Source organism: Capsicum annuum, chromosome 4, assembly GCF_002878395.1.
Source record: "Capsicum annuum cultivar UCD-10X-F1 chromosome 4, UCD10Xv1.1, whole genome shotgun sequence".
Lineage (NCBI taxonomy): Eukaryota > Viridiplantae > Streptophyta > Magnoliopsida > Solanales > Solanaceae > Capsicum > Capsicum annuum.
The window spans coordinates 4,832,036-4,852,155 of NC_061114.1; the positions used below are offsets into that span (position 1 = coordinate 4,832,036).

Consider the following 20,120-nt stretch of genomic DNA (forward strand, 5'->3'; position numbering starts at 1 on the left):
TACCTTGGATCCACTTCGCTATTATAAAAATAGTCAAATCAAAGTTTAACCACCAATACCTTAAAAGGAAATTGGAAGATCTGTGGAAACTCTCAGAACCATTGTGTCTTATCGACCTAGGGATGGGCTTCTTTACCGTTAAACTAGCCAGTTCGGAGAGTCAATCCACAATCCTCCATGGAGGACCTTGGTTCATCGCGGGATGCTTCATCTCAGTTAGGAAGTGGGAACCCAATTTTGTTTCCAGTGAGTCAAAGGTGGACTCAACCGCAATCTGGATCAGACTTCCCCATTTGCCTACTGAACTATATGATGCCTCCATTCTTTAAAGGATCGGAAGGAAAATAGGGCAATTGTTGAAGGTTGAGCATGTACCTCAATAGCGCTAAGGGGTAGATACGCTAGGATCTATGTCTAGATCCCCCTGGACACACCAGTAGCAACCTCAATCTCAATAAACCACCATGCCCAACTTTCTTCTATGAAAGAGAGGGCTCGCCTTGGCCACTCGACGACCATTTTCTCATTCCCGATCTGAACAAATCAATCTGAACACAACGGTGATACAGCAACGCCACAGGCCACAAACTCAATCTCGGAGGAAAAGAAGGTGATGGAGAACAATGCACTGAATTGGAAAACGGTCTGCTTTACCAAAAAGAAGAAATCGACGCCAAGAAACCAACAAGCATCATCTAAAGAATCACCCATCATTAAGGTAAAGACCTTCGATGTGGTGTCAGGTAAGTTTTTGAACCTTAGGATGCCGGAGGCAACGCTGGGAAAGCCCCCATTTCCTTAGTCATCTGGACTCTCAAATGTTGGGTTGGCTCAAGGTGAAGCGTCCAAATTCAAGTCCACAAAGGACAGTGCCCCTAGAAGATTGGATACTGAGCCTAAAAATAAATAAGCCCAACTTTCGTCTGCTATAGGGGGCCAAACAAACGGCTCAATAGGCTGGAGGCCCAATACCCCTAGTTCTTCTAGGTCTCATTATAAGTCCAATTTGGGCCCTAACAAATCCAACCATATTTCTCCAATTCTCTCTTTTTTTAAAAATAATTCCCCTTCCTTGCAAATGGGAATTAAAAAAAAAAGAAGCCCCTTACTGTGGGGGCCCTGTGTACCAATTGGATTTAGGCAATCATGAGCCTACACCAGTGACGGTGGGGAACTCTTCCACTCCCCGCAGTGATTTGACTGAGAATGTCCAAAATGTGGATATTGAATTTAATGCTGGTGGTTTTTCCCATACTAAAATCTCTCAGTTGCCTTCTCTCAGCTCTCCCCACTTTATATACACTAAGGAGAACATGACTAAGCTTTCACAAGAAAGCAATAATAAACTCCCCAAGCTCCGACCAAATCACCTTCACCGCAACTCTACTGGCCCTGGATCATTAACTAACTTCTTGGTTGGAGATATGTTTATCCAACCAAACTGTTCCCCTTCACCTCGAAGAGGGGGGGGGGGGGGGGGGGGGGAGATAAATCACTATTCTCATTCAGGACCCCCAGTACCTTGCTCAGTTGGCCATGGTAAGCCTGAACCAAGGCCTACAAACATATGGGTCTAATGTCTGGATGGCCACCCTGTTCCAAGTGATCAACTCACCATACCAGGAGGAGTTGACCACGGAATCACTGGCCAACATCATCAACCATCTCAGTCTGAGTCTCCCTTTCTTCCCACTACACAACCCAGATCTGATGTTTCTGGGACCAACTTTTGCACCTTTCACTGGGGAACACCAAGCTCCTCCCAGCTTGAATCAAACACCAACACTGATCACAACCTTCCTCCACCTAACTCTGGAGAGGGTAAAGAGGTTGAATGCTCTAGAAGCCCTGAGAGCAATCAACAGGGATATGGAGGAATTCTTATCTCAGCTCAGGGTTCTAATACCACTCCTTGAGGTACCCTTCTACCCTTTTCCTTATGGTATTTTTGGAAAAATAGAAATGCAAACAATTTTTAAAACATTAACTCTCACCCTTGCTTCAACATACCTCATGCTGAAGCTGTTGAGTATCACCACCTGGGCAATGTTAATGAACCTCCTAAGAAAATCAGTATCACTATAAAATGGCTCCCCCCTGCCTCCAACTCCTTCAAACTAAATACTGATGGGTCATGCCTTGGTAACCCTGGTAGAGGTGGGTTGGAGGGGTCATTAGAAATAGCAGAGGAGACTGGGTGATAGGTTTTAGCAAAAGTTTCACCCATGCCACTAACAATCTCATAGAGCTCTTGGCTCTTAAGGATGGCCTCCAACTAGCCTTTGATTAAAATCTTAAACCCTTAGAAGTTTGCATTGACTCTATGGAAATAATTAACATGCTGCACCATGGAAACATGCTTTATGATTCAGTTGTTTATGTATGCAGATCTTTACTAAGAATCTTGGGAAATCCTCCGGTCTACCACACCTACGGGAGCAGAATAGAGTAGCGGATTTGATGGCAAAGCAGGGCTCAGAGCTGAACCTTTTTGACAAATTACATGTTTTTACAACTCCACCAGCTAGTGTAGGAGTAGTTTTATAAGAGGACTTTAAGGGAAAATCTTTCTCCCGCTCTGTAGGTAGTAACGGGAATGCAATTCCTAACTGTTATATTTTTGTGCCTGACTAGGCCTTGCTTTGTAAAAACCTCATTACTTTTATTTAATGCACTTATATTTTACCAAAAAAAGAAAAAGGGATAAGTAGTTTCGGGATAAAATGAAAGATTATTTTATCCCATGTTTGGTTGGAGGTATTGGTTAATACCGGGATAACTTATCCCACCATTTACACCATAGTGATGGGATAAGTTATCACATCAATATACTTTATTCGTCTCATTTTATGTGGCACTTTTTTCTTTTTAGTCAGTCTAAAAAGAATTTAACCTTTACCATAATTAGGAACAATTTATGTTAAAATTCTCATTTTATCATTGATAAAATTATTTACAGTCACACAAATATCTAAGGATTGTTTTAGGGTATAAGTTTTAAATGTCTTTCATGTTTTTTAAGCATCAAGTTAAGTCAACCGATGTCACATAAATTGAGAAGAAGAAAATACATAATAGTAATAGAGACGAATACATAATTTAAAACAAAATGAATATATAATGTGGTTATGGTGCAATTGATTTAAACTCACAGAACTTTGCATTTCCATACCTTACTACACTTAGAACATGCAGCTCACATGCTTCACTTTGCATGTTGTGAGTTGACATTCCATGCAAGTCGCTGCTGAGTGTGCGACTTACAAGTCGCTGGTTACTGTGCGACTTACAAGTCGTTGGTGACTGTGCAAGTCGCTCGTTCGTACGCGACTTTCAAGTCGCTCTGATACACAACTTACAAGTAGCTCTAACACACGCATTTCGTCCGTTTTTTTTTTTTTTTCAAATTAATTATCCTCTTTGATATTTTTTATAAAAAAAAATCCTTTTGACTCCGGACTCTTTTATATACTATGTATGTCACTTTACTATGCATGTATTAGGGATAAATATAACCCCTAGTGTTTCTACTATATATCACTATATGTATAATAGCATAAACAATTTATTTTTTAAAATTTATGGTTTGCGTTTTAAATTATTTTTCATTAAGAATTGAAATTGAGAAATTGTACAGTATTTTGTGTGTGGGGGGTTAAAGTTAAAAAAAAATTGTGTAAATGAGATAAACAAAATTATAAAAGAGATAAACAAAATTATATGCCAAATTAATGTAATGGGAAAAAAATGAGAAAAGTACATTCATGTTGATACGAGCCAAATGGCCAACTTAGCCTTTGATGACAACTTTAGAGGTCGACACATAGAGACTCAAGACTTGGTCACCTCGAGGACACAAGAGCAAGCTGAAGGACCGGTTTTGAGCATGCCATTAAGCAAGACCGTGTGTGAAAGATTGCTTGGAGCATTAAAGACTTGAGAACTCACGGTTTTGGAGCTCACTTAATAGCTCAAGGTTTTTGAAGCTTGAAGAAGGCATCTTTGGAGTGTTAGGACTCATTATAGGAGTTTTAGCTATTTCACTATGAGAAGACCGAAACACACCAAGGACGCACCTCATTAAGGGTGTTTTGTCCATTTCATCTTGTCTTCCAACACACCAAGGCCGCCCCTTTGTCATTAAGAGTGTCTTGGGCATTTTGCCATGTAATAAACTAGACTATATGCAGTTCCTTATTGGGTATTTTCTCTTTAGTTGATTATTGATGTAAGACTTTAAAATATTGTAACAAACTCTCTCTAGTGTGTGGAGTGTAACACCTTTAGTTGTAGGACTTGGAGTGACCACCAAACTGAAACGAGGGCACCAAGTGTGGATATCACTTGTGTTGCAATTGTTGGCTTGAAACGTTGGTGCTAGAGGAGGTAACGACCCTTTTGTGTCTACGTAGGAGATTGGTGATAGTTTGTGTAGACTGTAAGGGTCCTTAGGTTTGATACATCTTAGGGTTCTTGGAGTTTATACACTCATTTGTCAATCTATCTATCCCTTTTTATCTATTGTAATCGTTTGACTTTTGTTTGTGTTTGTTATTGCCGTTTGGTGTCTTGTTCTTGTGGATTATTTTTGTTCAATTGTGGACTGTTTTGAGTCTTCTTTAGACCATTGGGTATTATTTGGTATCAGAGCTAAGAAAGACTGATTTTTTGTTCCCACAAGAACAATCTTGGGCTTGATTAGTAAAAAAATAAAAAAAAATGTGTTCTAAGTGTTGGTGTTCTTGGACGAGAAGTGTGTTCTTCTTGTTGTTGTCTGGGCCAAAAGTTGGAATAATTTCAAGCCAACCGATTAATAGTAAACTCTATAATTTCAACTTAACTTAAAATAATAATGAAGATTGTGAAATACATTTTTTTTTTGAATATCGAAAAAGTAATAATGGTAATAATAAAAAAAATGAGAAAAAGTTCTCTCATTTTTACAAGAAATATTTTAGAATTTTGAACTAAACAACTCAAACTTTATATTAATAAATAATATTTAACAACAACATCCAAGTTAATGCATTGTAAACACATGACTAACATCTTATTAACAAGAAATAATCCTTACTTTTATTAATAATCATATTAATATGTGAATTAAAATTAAGTTTCTTTTAAAAATACTATATCGAAACAAGCAAGAACAAATAAGACAACTCTAAATTATTATAGTAGTATTTTTGTATTATATTTATATATGTAACACCTCCTATTAAAATTTGGTTTTAAGCCACTAATTTTATTTAGACGCCCTTGTCTGGAAATGGACGGCTCAATATCTCAGCTGAACAACTGTGTATGCTCGGAAGATGTCAGCATTTTCTTGAAAGTAGATTTGGCAAATCCTATATCATTGTAATCGTCCTCACTCTCTTCTATCACATCAAGGAGTTCCTACAAATTAAAATAACGTTCGCAAAATTTCATGTCAGCGAAATTTATAACTACTAAATTATTGATTATATATCAAAAGTGAGTGAGCCGCACACCCTATAAATATTACCGAAATTGTCACGGTATGCACTTGAGAAGGTTCGAACAGAGACTTCGTAGTATTTGGCTGCAATAACAAAAAACTGATGGCCAGCTTTCACATGTTTGATAGAAATTATTGCATATTGGTGTTGCTGTACTTTATACTCGTGCTGATATTGTTCCGGTGATGTCCGCTAGTTCTTATATCCAGCCACCACTTCATCTATGACCTGATTAAAAATACTTTATCAGAGTGCATTCATTAAAAATGGAAAATTGTGAGTGCTTCTTTAATTGAAAACAAATGTATTGATTCATTTGAACAAAGGAAAATTGTAAACAAGACTTGGAGAAAGCCATTATTATTACCATTTAATGTCAATGGATAATGAGTTCAAAATTTTTCTAAATTCTCTAACTTGAGGACGATACGATCCCTACAAAACATGATGTGGTTGATTGGATAATTTGTGGAATTCAAAATGGTAAATAAATTGTTCTTTTCCCCACCAATAATATAAGCATACTACGAGGCTATAGAGGCAGCAAAACACTATCTATTTAGCTTTCATTTACCTATACACTGGTTTAAAGGTTAACTCACACAAAAACTGTTAAGAATTTGTGACTCAAATTTTGTTCATCCGTCCTAAAAAGTTGATGGTATGATCCATGTTTGTGATTTTTTGTGGGGTCTATGGTTTGTACGCACGTATTATATAAGTGCGTTTAGTGGGTGAGACTTTCGTCTCCTCCTTGTATACTCCTCTCCATTATAGTGAATTTCCTCTACCTCTGCCCGTGATTTTTTCCGTCAAGGGTTTCCACGTAAATCTGTATGTTCTTCTTGTTTTTCTTTTACTTGTGTTATTACTTATTCCTGTCCGTTCATAACAAAAACTGCCTTCACTCCCAAGATTAAGGGTATGCAACGTGCAACATAGAACAAATTCTAATACTTAACTTTCAAACTGAACCTAGTCCGCCTGAGCATATGCTGATTGATATGTAACTTGCTTCTTGGGTGCATTTGTCGTGATTTATTAAATGAATTGTGTTGCTTTGGAGAGGCGGACAATTTTTTTTTAAGACATATGAATGAAGCAGCCGAAATTGAAGATTTGTTTGCGATTTTTCGTTTTATTGTTGGGGGATATGGGCACCCGAATACGTTTTGGAAAACATTTCTTGTGTGTGTTCGTGACAAATGAATTGTATTGCTTTGAAGAGGCAAAAGGAGTTTTTTCAAGACATATGAGAGAAATAACAGAGGCTAATGTGTAGCTACTTTCACTAGATCCTCGGCTCAAGTAAAAGTAGTTCAAACAAAAACATAATGAGAATTAGATGCCAAGATAAAATGTTAAAGAAAGCAGCATAGCATATTTAAAAAAGATAAAAGAAACATATACTACAACAAAATAACCGATAATTAAAATGCAAGAAACACTAAATAGTAACAATGAATAAATATGCAAGTCTAGAGTAATATCACGACTACTAATATGACCAAAGAAATACACAACTCTCAACGTCATAACTAACCTGAATCGTAGTCAATGTCCTTCATAACCTTTTATTTAAGGTCGTGTCCTCAGTAAGTTGAAGTTGTGTCATATTCTATCTCATCACCTTTGTCCTGTATCTCTTCGAACAACGTCTACCTCTTTTGTGAACAACTTCAACCTCTTTTGTAACCATCCACAATCAACCTCACATCTTCACACTAAGATATCTCCCTCTTCACATGCTCGAATCATCTTAGCTCCAGTTCTTGCGTTTGTCCTCTATCAAGGTCACTCCTACCTTGTCCCACTTATCTTAATTTCTAATCTTATCTCTCATACTATGCTCACACATCCATCTTTATTTCCGCAACTTTCAACTTCTGAACGTGAGAGTTTTTGACTGGCCCAATATTCTGCTTCGTACAACATATAGTCAGTCTGATCACTGCTTTGAAGAATTGCCTTTTAAGTTTTGGTAATACCTTCTAATTGCAGAAACTCCATATGCGAACCTACATTTCATACTCATTACGCTGGTACAATATGTGTATCCGTGACTAGTTTTTCTATTACTGCAAATAATAAACCTAAAATACTTGGAACTTTATTTCTTCTACATGGCACATGTATATCAAGCATCAACTCCACATCATCCTCATATGTTACTTCATTAAACTTGTCCTTCAAGTATTTTGTCCCGGTCCCATTAAGCGTAAACTCTCTAGAATTCAGGTTTATTGTCAAATCTTAATCTGACATTAATTCTATTGTGAGATTCAATGATCAAAATTATATATGTCATTTACAAATAACATCTACCATGACAACTCAGCATGCATTCGTTGACTCAAACATCAATCACAATTCTCAAAGACAAATAAAAAAATGAACTAAAAGTTAATCCGTAGTGAAACATCACTACAACTTAAATTACTATGAATCTCTAAACAATGTCCTAATCTAAATGTTAATGCACAAGCCCCTTGTATCACCCTAATTTCAAACAACAATGCAAAACATAAATAATTCCAACAATTATATCTTTTACAATATATATTTTTGATTCTTAATTATTACTATATTCGTCTCAATATATGTAGCATATTTTGGTCGTGATTCAAATATGTTTATGTTTGATCTTAATTTTTCATATATGTTTCAAATATTTTGAATAGTCAATTATTATGATTTATAGTACTTTTTACGTAGTTTTCATAATATATAACCTTTATTTTAATTTTTCTTAAAGATTTCATGTCCAAAATCATGATCAAACTTGTTTAAATCTCGAAAAGCAAACATATATGCCACACAAATGAAAACAGAAGGAACACTATTTGTAAAAATGTATTTAACTAAAATCATATGGACCAATATTAACATTCATAAATATTTGAGATTACTAAAATCACAAAACTTTGACTTGATTAAGAAAAAAATATACTAATTATAATGGGCCTCATAATTACATCAGTCAAGTCAAAAACTCTTCCATTGACTGTACTTTTGTTTGCTTCCCCTCCCCCTCCCCTATTTAAGCAACTCCCCCCCTACACTTTCTCTCATCACTTGTTCAAAATTCTTCTTCTTCTTATTACTATTCATAGAAATATAATCTACAAACATTCTAAAATGAATGGAGGATTAGTGGAGGCCGCGGCGGCGGGGAGGGAGGAGAATGTTGATGGAGAAGTAGCGGAGGAGGTGCATTATCGAGGAGTAAGGAAGAGAGGATCCAATGGTTGGTTAGGTACATTTAAGACAAGGAAGGAGGCGGCGCTAGCGTATGATAGGGCATCAATTAAGTTTCGCGGTTTCAAAGACAAGACTAATTTTCTTATTCCAAAGGAAGAAATGAATCGGACTCGCAGTCAGACCAACATCAGTGGCGATGGAAGTGTTGTTTCAGAGTCATCATGGATTATCAATGTTGAGCAAAAACCTAAGCGCATTGAGATTGATCTGAATCTCCCTCCGCCACCGGAGGCCGAAGACATGTGAAAATTCATTTGTTATAGTTTTGAAAAATTGTTGGGGTTGTTAATTGGAGAATTTGCATGCAAGCATGTTTAATTTATGTTTGTAGATTTTTAGTTGATATTTGTGTTTAATTAAAATGTAACCTTAGTTCTAATACTTGGGCATTTAATCAGATTGATATGAATGAGAAAGCCTTTGGATAAAAACTGTATTGTATTCTGTTACTCTTTTTCTCTCTTTTAACATTCTGTCACTCTTTTTCTCTCTTTTAACATTTCCTATTCATTAGATTGTCATGAAGTGATAAATATTTTTGAGGTTTTGAGTTTGAGTTTGAATTTTACTAGGCATGGAGTTTTGGTTTTTGAGGTTTTGAGTTTGAGTTTGAGTTTGAATTTTACTAGGCATAGAGTTTTGGGTCATTTTGTTGGGGTGCGTTTTATTTTTAAGTGAGATATTTCTGTGTGAATTCAGATTTATTGGAGCTTCAAAATTTGTTGTCGAGTGGTTAATACTTTAATGATTTTGGGGTTACTAGGTATAGAGTCGCAGATTATTTTTTCCTTTTCTGAATCTCTTATTCTTTTTTTGATTATTATGATGTTCAGACCAACTTTCGCGCATCTCAACAAATAAAATATTTATTTAATATTTTTTGTCCCTAGTGAAATTTTGCTGTGGGATTTGAAACTGAGATCTTAGGTTTTCAATATCCTCTTCATTGATCACTAGGTCACACCGTTGGATGCGTGAAGGGGTTGAGATGTAATTTGGTATTTTCTTGAAACTGATCTTTTGTTTCTCAATACAGTTCTTCTAATTCAATAATGTTTAGGTTTATTCTAATACTTGGTATTCAAATCAATTTTATATAAAGATATGAATATGATATGCCATTTACTATTATCCAGTATAGTTATTATTTGTTCCTATCTCAAAGAAGTACTCTATATAATTCATATTAAGAGAATTATTTGAGCTTTTTTTACAGTTCAAAATAAGTAAATTCTTCAATATAGTGTTAGAATCTTTTCATATTTATACTTTATTTTAATGAAATTCTTACCTAACTTATATCTTCTAGAAGAATAGTATGAGAATAATTAAAAAGATAATAGTAAATAATAATCTTTAATTTATGTCCTTAAATATATTTTTTTCTTATTGAATATGTTATATCCTAACAATTCATAACATACCAAAAGTATATTATTTTTATAACTTAATTTTATGATTTTTTTGGGAAATATGCACATGACATTAGGAAATAAAGTACAGACAAATTTCCATGCGGATATTCAGATATGTACAATTTAAATACTAATTAAACTTTTAATCCTTTACTCTTGATATAATTCATCACTTCTCACTTACTAACTGCTTACTTATTATTATGTACTCTCGAACCTGATTATGCGATTATCACATAGACTCATTTTCATAGATTGAATTTTTTATATATATCTTTCTCTCCATATTAATCACGAGGTTTTATTATTCCATATAATATTAACCACTACATAGTGTAGTCACTACTAAATTTGGTCGGGTTAGTAAACCCCCTTCCCGCCTATCTTTTTTGTCTTCACTTGATCATATCTCTATTCCTAGATCGTACAAACAGGTGGCTGACAGTAAAGAATGGACCCTTGCTATGCAACTGAACTTGATGCACTGGCCCGAAATCATACATGGGATCTAGTTCCGGCACCATCAGATCAAACTTTGGTTGGGGGTAAATGAGTCTATACTCTGAAGTAAAAGTCCGATGACACATTGGATCAATATAAAGTGCACTTGGTGGCGCAAGGCTTCAATCAAGAGTATGAGATCAATTATGAGGAAACTTTTGCTCCCGTGGTTAAAATGACTACTGTTGTATATTACTGTCTATTGTGGCAGTACGACAATAGGACAGCTCGCAGATGGACGTCACTAATGCCTTTCTTAATGGTGAGTTATCCGAGATTGTATTTATGAAGCCTTCTCCTGGCTTCTCCACTTCCCAATCTATGGTATGCAAATTGTGGAAGGCTATTTATGGCTTGAATCAAAGTCCGCATGCTTGGTTCTCCAAGTTGAAGTTTGTTCTTTTGCAAGGTGGCTATCGACAAAGTCATAATGACTATTCTCTGTTTATCTCTTCCTCACCACGAGGGATGATTTTTGTGCTAATATATGTCGATGATCTCTTGGTAACTGGGGATGATATAAAAGGTATTTTGCAGCTTAAAGGTATGTTACAATATTCATTTCAAATGAAGGACTTGGGGCATACATCTTATTTCCTTGGTCTTGAAATATCTTATAATGTTGGTGGCTATTTTCTCTGCCAATGGAAGTATACCAAAGAAATTTTATACATGGCTCACTTGACTGTGATACACTCATGGAGCTGAACACTCATTATTCTAAGACTGATGGGGAACCTCTCTCAGACCCGACTTTTTAGAGACGCCTTGTTGGGAGCTTGTTCTACTTAACAACCACTAGACATGGCATTGCTTATGTAGTTTATATTCTTAGTCAGTTTGTGTCTGAATCTCGATGGATTCATCTTAGGGCTATTCATTGCTTTCTTCGTTATCTTTGATCAACCACAACTATGGGATTGCATTATAGTTATGACTCACCTACTCTCTTGCATGCCTTCTCAGATGCTAATTATGGTGGGTGCCTTGACACTCGTCGTTCGAACACTGGGTATTTGTGTTTCTTGGCAACTCCTTGCTATCTTAAAAGTCAATGAAGCAAGCAACCGTGTCCAAATCATCCACTCTGAGGCAAAATAACGTGCCATGTCAACTACTTATAGTGAAGTGATTTGGTTGTGTCGTTTGTTGGCTGTGGCATTCAATTTTCCTCTCCCACTCCCATTTACTGTGACAATGAAAGTTCCGTAAAGATTACCACCAATCTTATTTTTCATGAATGAACCAAGTATATCGATATTAACTGTCACTTTGTTCGGAAAAAATTTAATGATGATCTTATTTCTCTTCCTCATGTTTCTTCTAGAGATCAACTGGTAGATTTTTTCACCAAGTCCTAAACAAAGAAACGACATCAGTTCTTTATTGGCAAACTTCTGGTTGACCACTATCAGTTTGAGGGGGGAAGGGGTGTTAATCGCCATCAATTACAATATTTACCTACCATATTTAGTGTAATTATCTTTCATATATTATGAAGTAGATTATATATAATTAGTCTAGATTATTCTGTAATTATATTTTCCATATATAGTTCTTATAATGTATAGTATTTTTCATGTATAGTTTTCCTTGTAACTATCGGAAACAACCTTTCTACTTCTCTTGAAGTTGTGGTATGGACTGCGTACATCTTACCCCCAGACCCCACTATGTGGGAATACACTGGGTTTGTTGTTGTTGTTGTTGTTGTTGTAGTTTTCCTTGTAACTATATAAAGAGATGTGCTCCTTCATTCTAATGATATAGAAATTTAAGGTTTTTTCTTGTTCATACGTATTACGTAAAGTATAATTATTAATTGTTCCTATCTCAAAGAAATACTTTGTATAGTCCATACTTAGTGAATTGTTGGAATTCTTTTCTATAGTTCAAAATAATTGAATTTCTCAATGTAATGGTAGAATTCTTTCCATATTTATTCTTCCTCTTAAGAAATTTTTCACTACTTTATATTTTATAGAAGAATATTTTGAAAATAATAAAAAAGACAATAGTAAACAATAATCTATAATTTATGCCTTAAAATATGTTTTTTTCTTAATGAATATGGCATATCTAATAACTCAATTAACATGGACTAAAAAAAGAGCAAATACATAATTACACCACTGATCTTGTCCGAGTTTTGCAAAAAGATACCTAAACTTTAACTTTGACCTATTACCTCACGATTCTTCTTTATTTCGTTGCAAATACACCATTTTTCGCTGAATCTCATTCACAATAAAGAGAGTGGATGCACAGACCAATCAGGTGCTGCCACATGTCAAATATTTTTAATTTTATATTTTATTTGTTTTTTTAATAATTTTTTTCCTTTTTATTTAATTTATCACCCCCCTCTTCCCCCACCCCCTCCCCCCACGCGTCCAGGTCAACAACCCCCCCCGCGCGCGCGCGCGTCCAGTTTCCTCCATTAAAATGGAGCTTCAAGCTTTTGTACAATCTCCATTTTAATGGAGCTTTAAGCTCCATTTTTATTTATGACCCCACCCCATCTTCCCACCCCCACCTCGTCCAACACCTCCTCCCCATTCCTGTCCAGTTTCCTCTATTAAAATGGAGCTTAAAGCTCCATTAAAATGGAGGTTGTACATCACATTTTCTTTTTAAAATTATGGTGATGATGATGTTGTTGTTGTTGCTTTAATTGTTGTTGTTGTTGTTGTTGTTGTTGTTGTAATTGATGTTGTTGTTGTTGAGTTATGGTGATGAAGAAGAAGTTGGGGAAGAAGACAATGGTGGATGAGTGGGGTTGCGGGGGTGGGGTGAGGGGAGGGAGGGGTTATGAAATAATTTTTTTAAAAAATAAATATTAATTTAAAAAACAAATATAAATTATATATTAAATTATTTATACGTGGAAGTTTCTAATTGGTCAAAAAAGTCAATTTTTCCCTTTTCACGCACTTGTGGCGCGTGTATACACGTAGAGGGTCAAAATGGTGTATTTGCAACGAAATAAAGAAAATTCGTGGGGTAATAGGTCGAAGTTAAAGTTTATGTGTCTTTTTGAAAATTTCGGATAAGATCAGTGGTGTAATTATGTATTTACTCCTAAGAAAATTATATATTTTTTCATAACTTAATTCTATGATAGGAGAAGAAAAATAATTACTGCCTGATTTGGTATTTTCCCACAAAATCCCCAAAAGGTGAAATAAAACATTAAACCCAAATTGAAAAATAACATTTCCTATTTATTACAAACATTTATTAAACATAAACTCTTTAGATATCAGGTTTGTTGTCAAACCTTAATCTTGACATCAACTTCACTGGGAGACTCGTCGATCAAAATTATGGCATTTATAAGGATCAATATTAACATTCTTTATTACTAATATGACAACACTTGACATGTTTAAAAAAAAAATCATATTTCTTAATAATAATAATAATGTCATGTCACATGTGACCCAACACATTATATACTTTTCTAGTTCTTTCATCTTAGGTTTATCTAATGCTAATGACTTGTTCAAATTTTTTTATATCATTATTACTATACCTATATAGAACATTAAATTAATTTCTATAAATAAAAGAATCACATATATAAAGAGAGACTAGAGAGAACTTTTTTTTTTTTATTGATTTACAAGAGTAAAAATGTTGCCCAAGCAAAAATGTACAATTGCGGCGAAGACACCGCGGAGGAGGCAGCTCAAATGTATGACAACGCGGCAATTAAGCTTCGTGGTGCCAAAGCGAAAACCAATTTCCCTATTTCGACAAATAATGTGAATCGGAAGCGTAGTCATATCGCGGCTACTGAATCAGCAAATGTTGTGGCTATGGCGGCCGCCAAGATTAAGCGAAAAATTAAGTGCATTGAGATTGATTTGAATCTCCCTCCGCCACCAGAAGATACGTGAAATGTTTTTAGTATTGTAAATGAGAATAATGTAAATACATATATTAGTCCATGCACATGACTTTTGAGCAGAAAAGTCTTTCAAATTTTTATTCTTTTTTGTGAAACATTTTTCTTATGAAATTAAAAAAATAAATTGAAATTGAAGTTATGTTTTGTCATATCTTTTTGAACGACTTTTTTAAGTTTAAAGGTGAGGTTGGAGTTGGAAAAAAAGTGAAATAAGGGAGACTTGTTTTCACTTTTTCAAACATAACTTCAAATTGTATTTGAAGTTTTTGAGCCCAAACAATATTTTCTGAATGAAGTAAAAAAAAAATCGAAAAAAAAAAGAGTATTTCTCATAGCGAAACAGGGTTTTAGTATCTACCAGATTTTAAGTTACTTGGGATGTTGTTGTCTTTGATATTTTAATAACGATCTTAGGTTTTGATAATCGTGATGTTCGATCCAGATTTCGCACACCTCCACTAAATTCATGAGATACCTGTCACCTGACATCAACAAGAGATATCAGGTAACTCTATCTATCAAGATCATCTAGTGTTTTTTATCTCTGCTGAAATTTACAAACTTTAACTAGATTCTAAACCCTCTTCATTAACCACTAATTTTATTCTCTTATATGGATTTTGGCCTGCTGAATTATAATGAAAAAAAATCTCTTTTATGATTTTTGGTATTAGTTGAACAGCTAGTATATCTTTTTCATGAGTCTGAATAAGTAGATTGATTAGTTAAGGGGTATTTACATAAATAATATAATTAAATATGTAGCTTTATTTATCAAGTATAGTATATTTTTATTGTTACAGTTGATAGTTTAACTTTTTTTAAAATAAAAAATAGCTAAATACATATATAATATATTTTAAAATACAATTTTAATATAGTAGCGCATAAACTAACTTGAATAACATTTAAATGTTTCAAATTTAAGTACAATACGTTTTTAACATCATTACTAAGAGAAAAAAAATAAACACAAATTTAATACATTTTGAATTCAATATACTATACGTATTAAAGACGCATTGCAATATACATGGTGAATGTATAACTAAATTTTTTTTAGTACAAATGTATTATAAGTATTATACGTGAGTTTCAAACATTCTGTTATAATTAATTTAGTTTACATCGTTAGAAATATACTATATTTTTTATGAAACAACTTTAAAAATCATAAAAAATTATAGCATCCTTAATATATTAGGTTTTGAAAAAGTCTGATTTGAATCTCTTCAATATTTCCTTTTGCACCTTTTCCTTGTATGAAACATGTAATTTTAGTTCTTAAATATGTGAAATTTGTGATTATTAAATTACTTTTAGAATTATCTAACTTTCAAATGTAATACAACTATACAAATTCAGTTGTAACACATCAATATTTAGATGACTTAATATATAATAAATCATTAAATTTATGAACATTCACAATTAAGGAATCTACGCTAGCTTTTATCTAATTTGCTAATATAATAACTGCAATGTATCAAATCGTAATAATAATAATAATCATAACATATTTTGTGTAATTCAACAAGTAACTTTATGGAAGCTAATATGTACCTACATGTCTTATCTCTATTATGGGAGATAATGAGGCAACTTTCGTTAGATCCTTGGCTGAAGTAAAAATAGTTCAAACAAAGAAAATAAAGAAAGATTAGAAGACAAGATCAAAAGCTAAAGAAAGTATGATAAGGCATATAATCGATAATTGAGGTGCAAGAAATACTAAATAGTGACAATGGATTAATATGCAACTCCAGAATAATATTACAACTACTAATATTAAAAAAGACAACTCTCAATGTCATAGCTGACCTCTACCCCAGTCAGTGTTCCCCATAACCTCTTATTTAAGATCGTGTCATCAGTAAGTTAAAGTGGTGTCATAACTTAACTAATCATCTTTACCTTGTATTTCTTTTACCTACCTCTACCTTTCTTGTATTATCCATAATCAACCTCACACCTTCGCAATAAGATATCTCCTCTTCCCATTTTCAAATCTTCTTAGCTTCGATTCCTGCATCTTGTTCTCTATCGAGAGCACTCCTACTTTGTTCCACTTATCTTCATTCTAATCTTATATGTCATAGTATGTGTTGGTGTAATATAATACCATAATTAAATTACGGTTAAAAATATAAAAAAATAAAGAAAATAAAATAATCTTCTTCTCGGAGGAGGGGCAGATATTTCACTCTTAAGGAGATTCAAACCCACTGTAGCATAATCTACACTGATTCAGCAGTATATCTCTTGACTTGTCCCCTCCAGGATACAATGATCTATCAACGATGTATAACTCAAGCAACTCCGGATTAGTTGAAGAGTCCAAATCTCATCCATAAGAACACCTTCCCTCAACATATAAAACTCTCTTTTTATAGTGAATATAGTTAAAGACTTAGAATATTTTTTATGTCTCAACTCTCTCTTTCATACTACACTCACTTTTATCATCTTTTTCTTATCTCTCACAATATACTACAACTCATCTCTACATCACAAGAAAGAAAACACCCTTTGTATAGGTGTAGTATTTCTTTCATTTAGTAAATGAGGGAGTAGTGGATATTAAATGAGGAAGATGAATGCGTTAAACATTACATATGTTATATGAGTTATAATACATCATAAACAGGAGAATAATTGTAGAAGTTACAAGAAAATTATGGCCACATTCTTACCACTAACTCATAAGATTAAAGACACAAAAATAATGAGAATAAAGGAATATTAAGTGGTAGAATTATGGATGAATAAAGTGAGATGTTAGAAGAGTTATCACAATCTAATAGTCAACACTTCTCCACTTTATAATATCCATAAATTATCATGCAAATTAATTTTAATATTAAAATGTATGAACAGATTCATCTTTATTTTCGCAACTTGCAACTTCTGATGTAGAAGTTCTTGACTGACCAATATTTTGCTTTGTACAATATAACTAGTCTAATCACTGGTTTTATAGAACTGCCTTTAAGTTTTTAAAGCACCTTCTAATCACAAAATTTCATATGCCATCCTTAATTTCATACACATTGGGCTAGTACAATATGTGTATCCTCATCGATTTTTCTATTACTTAGAAAAATAAATCTAAAATACTTGAAACTTTATTTCTTTTGGATGACATGTGTATATCAACTTCACATCATTATCATGTTTTACTTCATTGAACTTATCCTCCAAGTAATTTGTCTAGGTTCTGTTGAACGTAAACTCTCTAGATTTCAGGATTTGTTGTCAGAACTTAATTCTGAGATTAACTCTACCGCGAGATCCGTCGATCAAAATTATATCATTTACAAATAACATCTGCGATAATACCTTACCTTGTATTCGCTGAGTTAATTCATCTATCATCATTCTCTAAGTAAAAAACGAGCTTAAAACTAATCCTTAGTGCAACCTCATCACAACTTAAAATTACTACGAATCTCTATGTACCGTCCTAACCTAAATCCTAACGTACATGTCCTTATATTGCCCTAATTTCAAACAGCAATGCAAAACAAAATTCCAAACAGATAGATCTTTTTATAATACTATATATTTTTTGTTCTTAATTATTAGTATTCGTTAAAACGTGTTTAATTATAAATCATAAGGACCAATATTAACATTTATAAATATTTGAGCTACTAATATAACAGAACACGACTTGTTTAAGAAAAAATATAATAACAATGTCACATTACATGTGTCTCCATAATTACATCAGTCAAGTCAAACTCTCCCTTGACTACTTCATATTTTTTAAGAAAATATTTTGAGAATAATTAAAAATATAATAGTAAACAACAACATTTAATTTATGTCCTTAAAATTTTTTATTCTTAATGAATATGCCATATCCTAACCCTTCACTTAATATGGACTCTAAAAATATAATTTTTTTTCATAATTTAATTCTACAATAGAGGGATAAAAAATTAATTACTGCCTAATTTGGTGTTTTTCGTCAAAATCTCAAAAGTGAGAAATAATATACCATTAAACCCAAATTGAAAAATAGCATTTTTTATTTATTGATTTTTTTTTGTTCTTTTTGTGAAATGCACACGTGACATTAGGAAATAAAATATAGACCGTAGCCATTGACATTAGTCAGGTCAAAACACTCTATCCATTGACTATAATTTTGTTTGTTTCCCATCCTATTTCCTATTTAAACAGTGCTTCCCCTAGTTTCTCTCCTCACTTGTTCAAATTTCTTTCTATTCAAATTTCATAGACATATAAAAATTATTTTTCATTGAAAATGGCGGAAGAGGTGAAGTACCGAGGAGTGAGGAAGAGGTCTGGGGGGAGATACCAAGCGGAGATATGGATAGGATACAATAAGCACTTAGGAATGTTCGACACAGCAGAGGAGGCTGCGTTGGCGTATGATGCGGCAGCAATAAGGCTTCGCGGTGTCAATGCCAAGACCAACTTTCCAATTCCAAGCCGTCGAAGCAGTACTGGTGGTGGTGGTGGTGGAGTTGGAGATACTGTTACCATTGCCCGTCAATCAGAGTCATCATCACCAGAATCTAGGCACATTGAGATTGACTTGAATCTACCTCCGCCACCAGAAGACACATGAAAAGTTGTTGGAGCTGATGATCAGATATTTTCATGCATGTTTGTTTAATTAATAGTATTGTAAGTGAGAATAATGCAAATACATAGTAGTCTATGTTTTTACTTTGTCCGGGACAAAAACATTAAGGACTTGTTTGATAATGAAATGTATTCACTTTATTCTAAAATATGTATTTACTTTATTTTGATATTTTTGTTTGGCCATAAGAATATCAAATACAATTTGAAGTTGGATTTGGAAATTTGGAAAACACCTTTACTTTATTTGATTTCGATTTTTTTTTCTTTTTTGATAACTGTAATGTCCGGACTAACTTGAGTGCACCTTAACTAGTACCACGAGATACTTGTCACCTCTTACTAGAAACAGGTGCCAAGTAACTCTGTTCACCAAGATTAGAATAAATGAAAAGAAATCATATGGTGCTCTCCCACTAACAATAGGTACCAGGTAACTCTGTCCACCAATGTTGGGAGTTAGAACTTTGGGATCTCTCTTGTTCATTGATCTTGAATCTAAATGATAAATAATAAAACCCAAATTGAAATATAGTATTTTCCATTTATTAACTTTTTTTTTTCTTTTTGTGGAATGTACACGTACCATTAGGAAATAAATACAGATAAATATTCATGCAGATATTCAGGTATGTACAAGTTAAATACTTTTAATCCTTTGGATCTGTATAAATTTCAATTAGATTCTTGTGATTTTATTAATTCACGCAATCTTTAATTATTGTAGATCTAATTCATCACTTTTCACTTATGTACTACTTATTATTTATTACTCTCGAACCTGATTATGCGATTATAACATAAATTCATTTTCATAGATTGAATTTTTCATACATATCATATTGATCATGAGTTTTTATTATTCCTTTTAACATATCGACGTGATGTTCTTAATATATTAGGTTTTAAAAAGATCAGATTTTGATCTCT

The 20,120-nt window shown here is 33.5% G+C and overlaps 2 protein-coding genes across 2 annotated transcripts; both read left to right on the plus strand.

Moving 5' to 3' along the window:
• Positions 1–8,621: 8,621 nt before the first annotated feature.
• Positions 8,622–8,990, plus strand: LOC107869242 (ethylene-responsive transcription factor 4-like). The gene has a single exon (XM_016715791.1). It carries the CDS (start codon positions 8,622–8,624, stop codon positions 8,988–8,990), a length of 369 nt encoding a protein of 122 aa, XP_016571277.1.
• Positions 8,991–18,846: 9,856 nt separating this feature from the next.
• On the plus strand, positions 18,847–19,173 carry LOC107869240 (ethylene-responsive transcription factor 4-like). The gene has a single exon (XM_016715789.1). It carries the CDS (start codon positions 18,847–18,849, stop codon positions 19,171–19,173), a length of 327 nt encoding a protein of 108 aa, XP_016571275.1.
• The last annotated feature ends 947 nt before the right edge of the window (positions 19,174–20,120 follow it).

Bases quoted from the DNA above. Each gene is read 5' to 3' on its own strand.
- LOC107869240 (XM_016715789.1), top strand. From the start codon at position 18,847: ATGGCGGAAGAGGTGAAGTACCGAGGAGTGAGGAAGAGGTCTGGGGGG.
- LOC107869242 (XM_016715791.1), top strand. From the start codon at position 8,622: ATGAATGGAGGATTAGTGGAGGCCGCGGCGGCGGGGAGGGAGGAGAAT.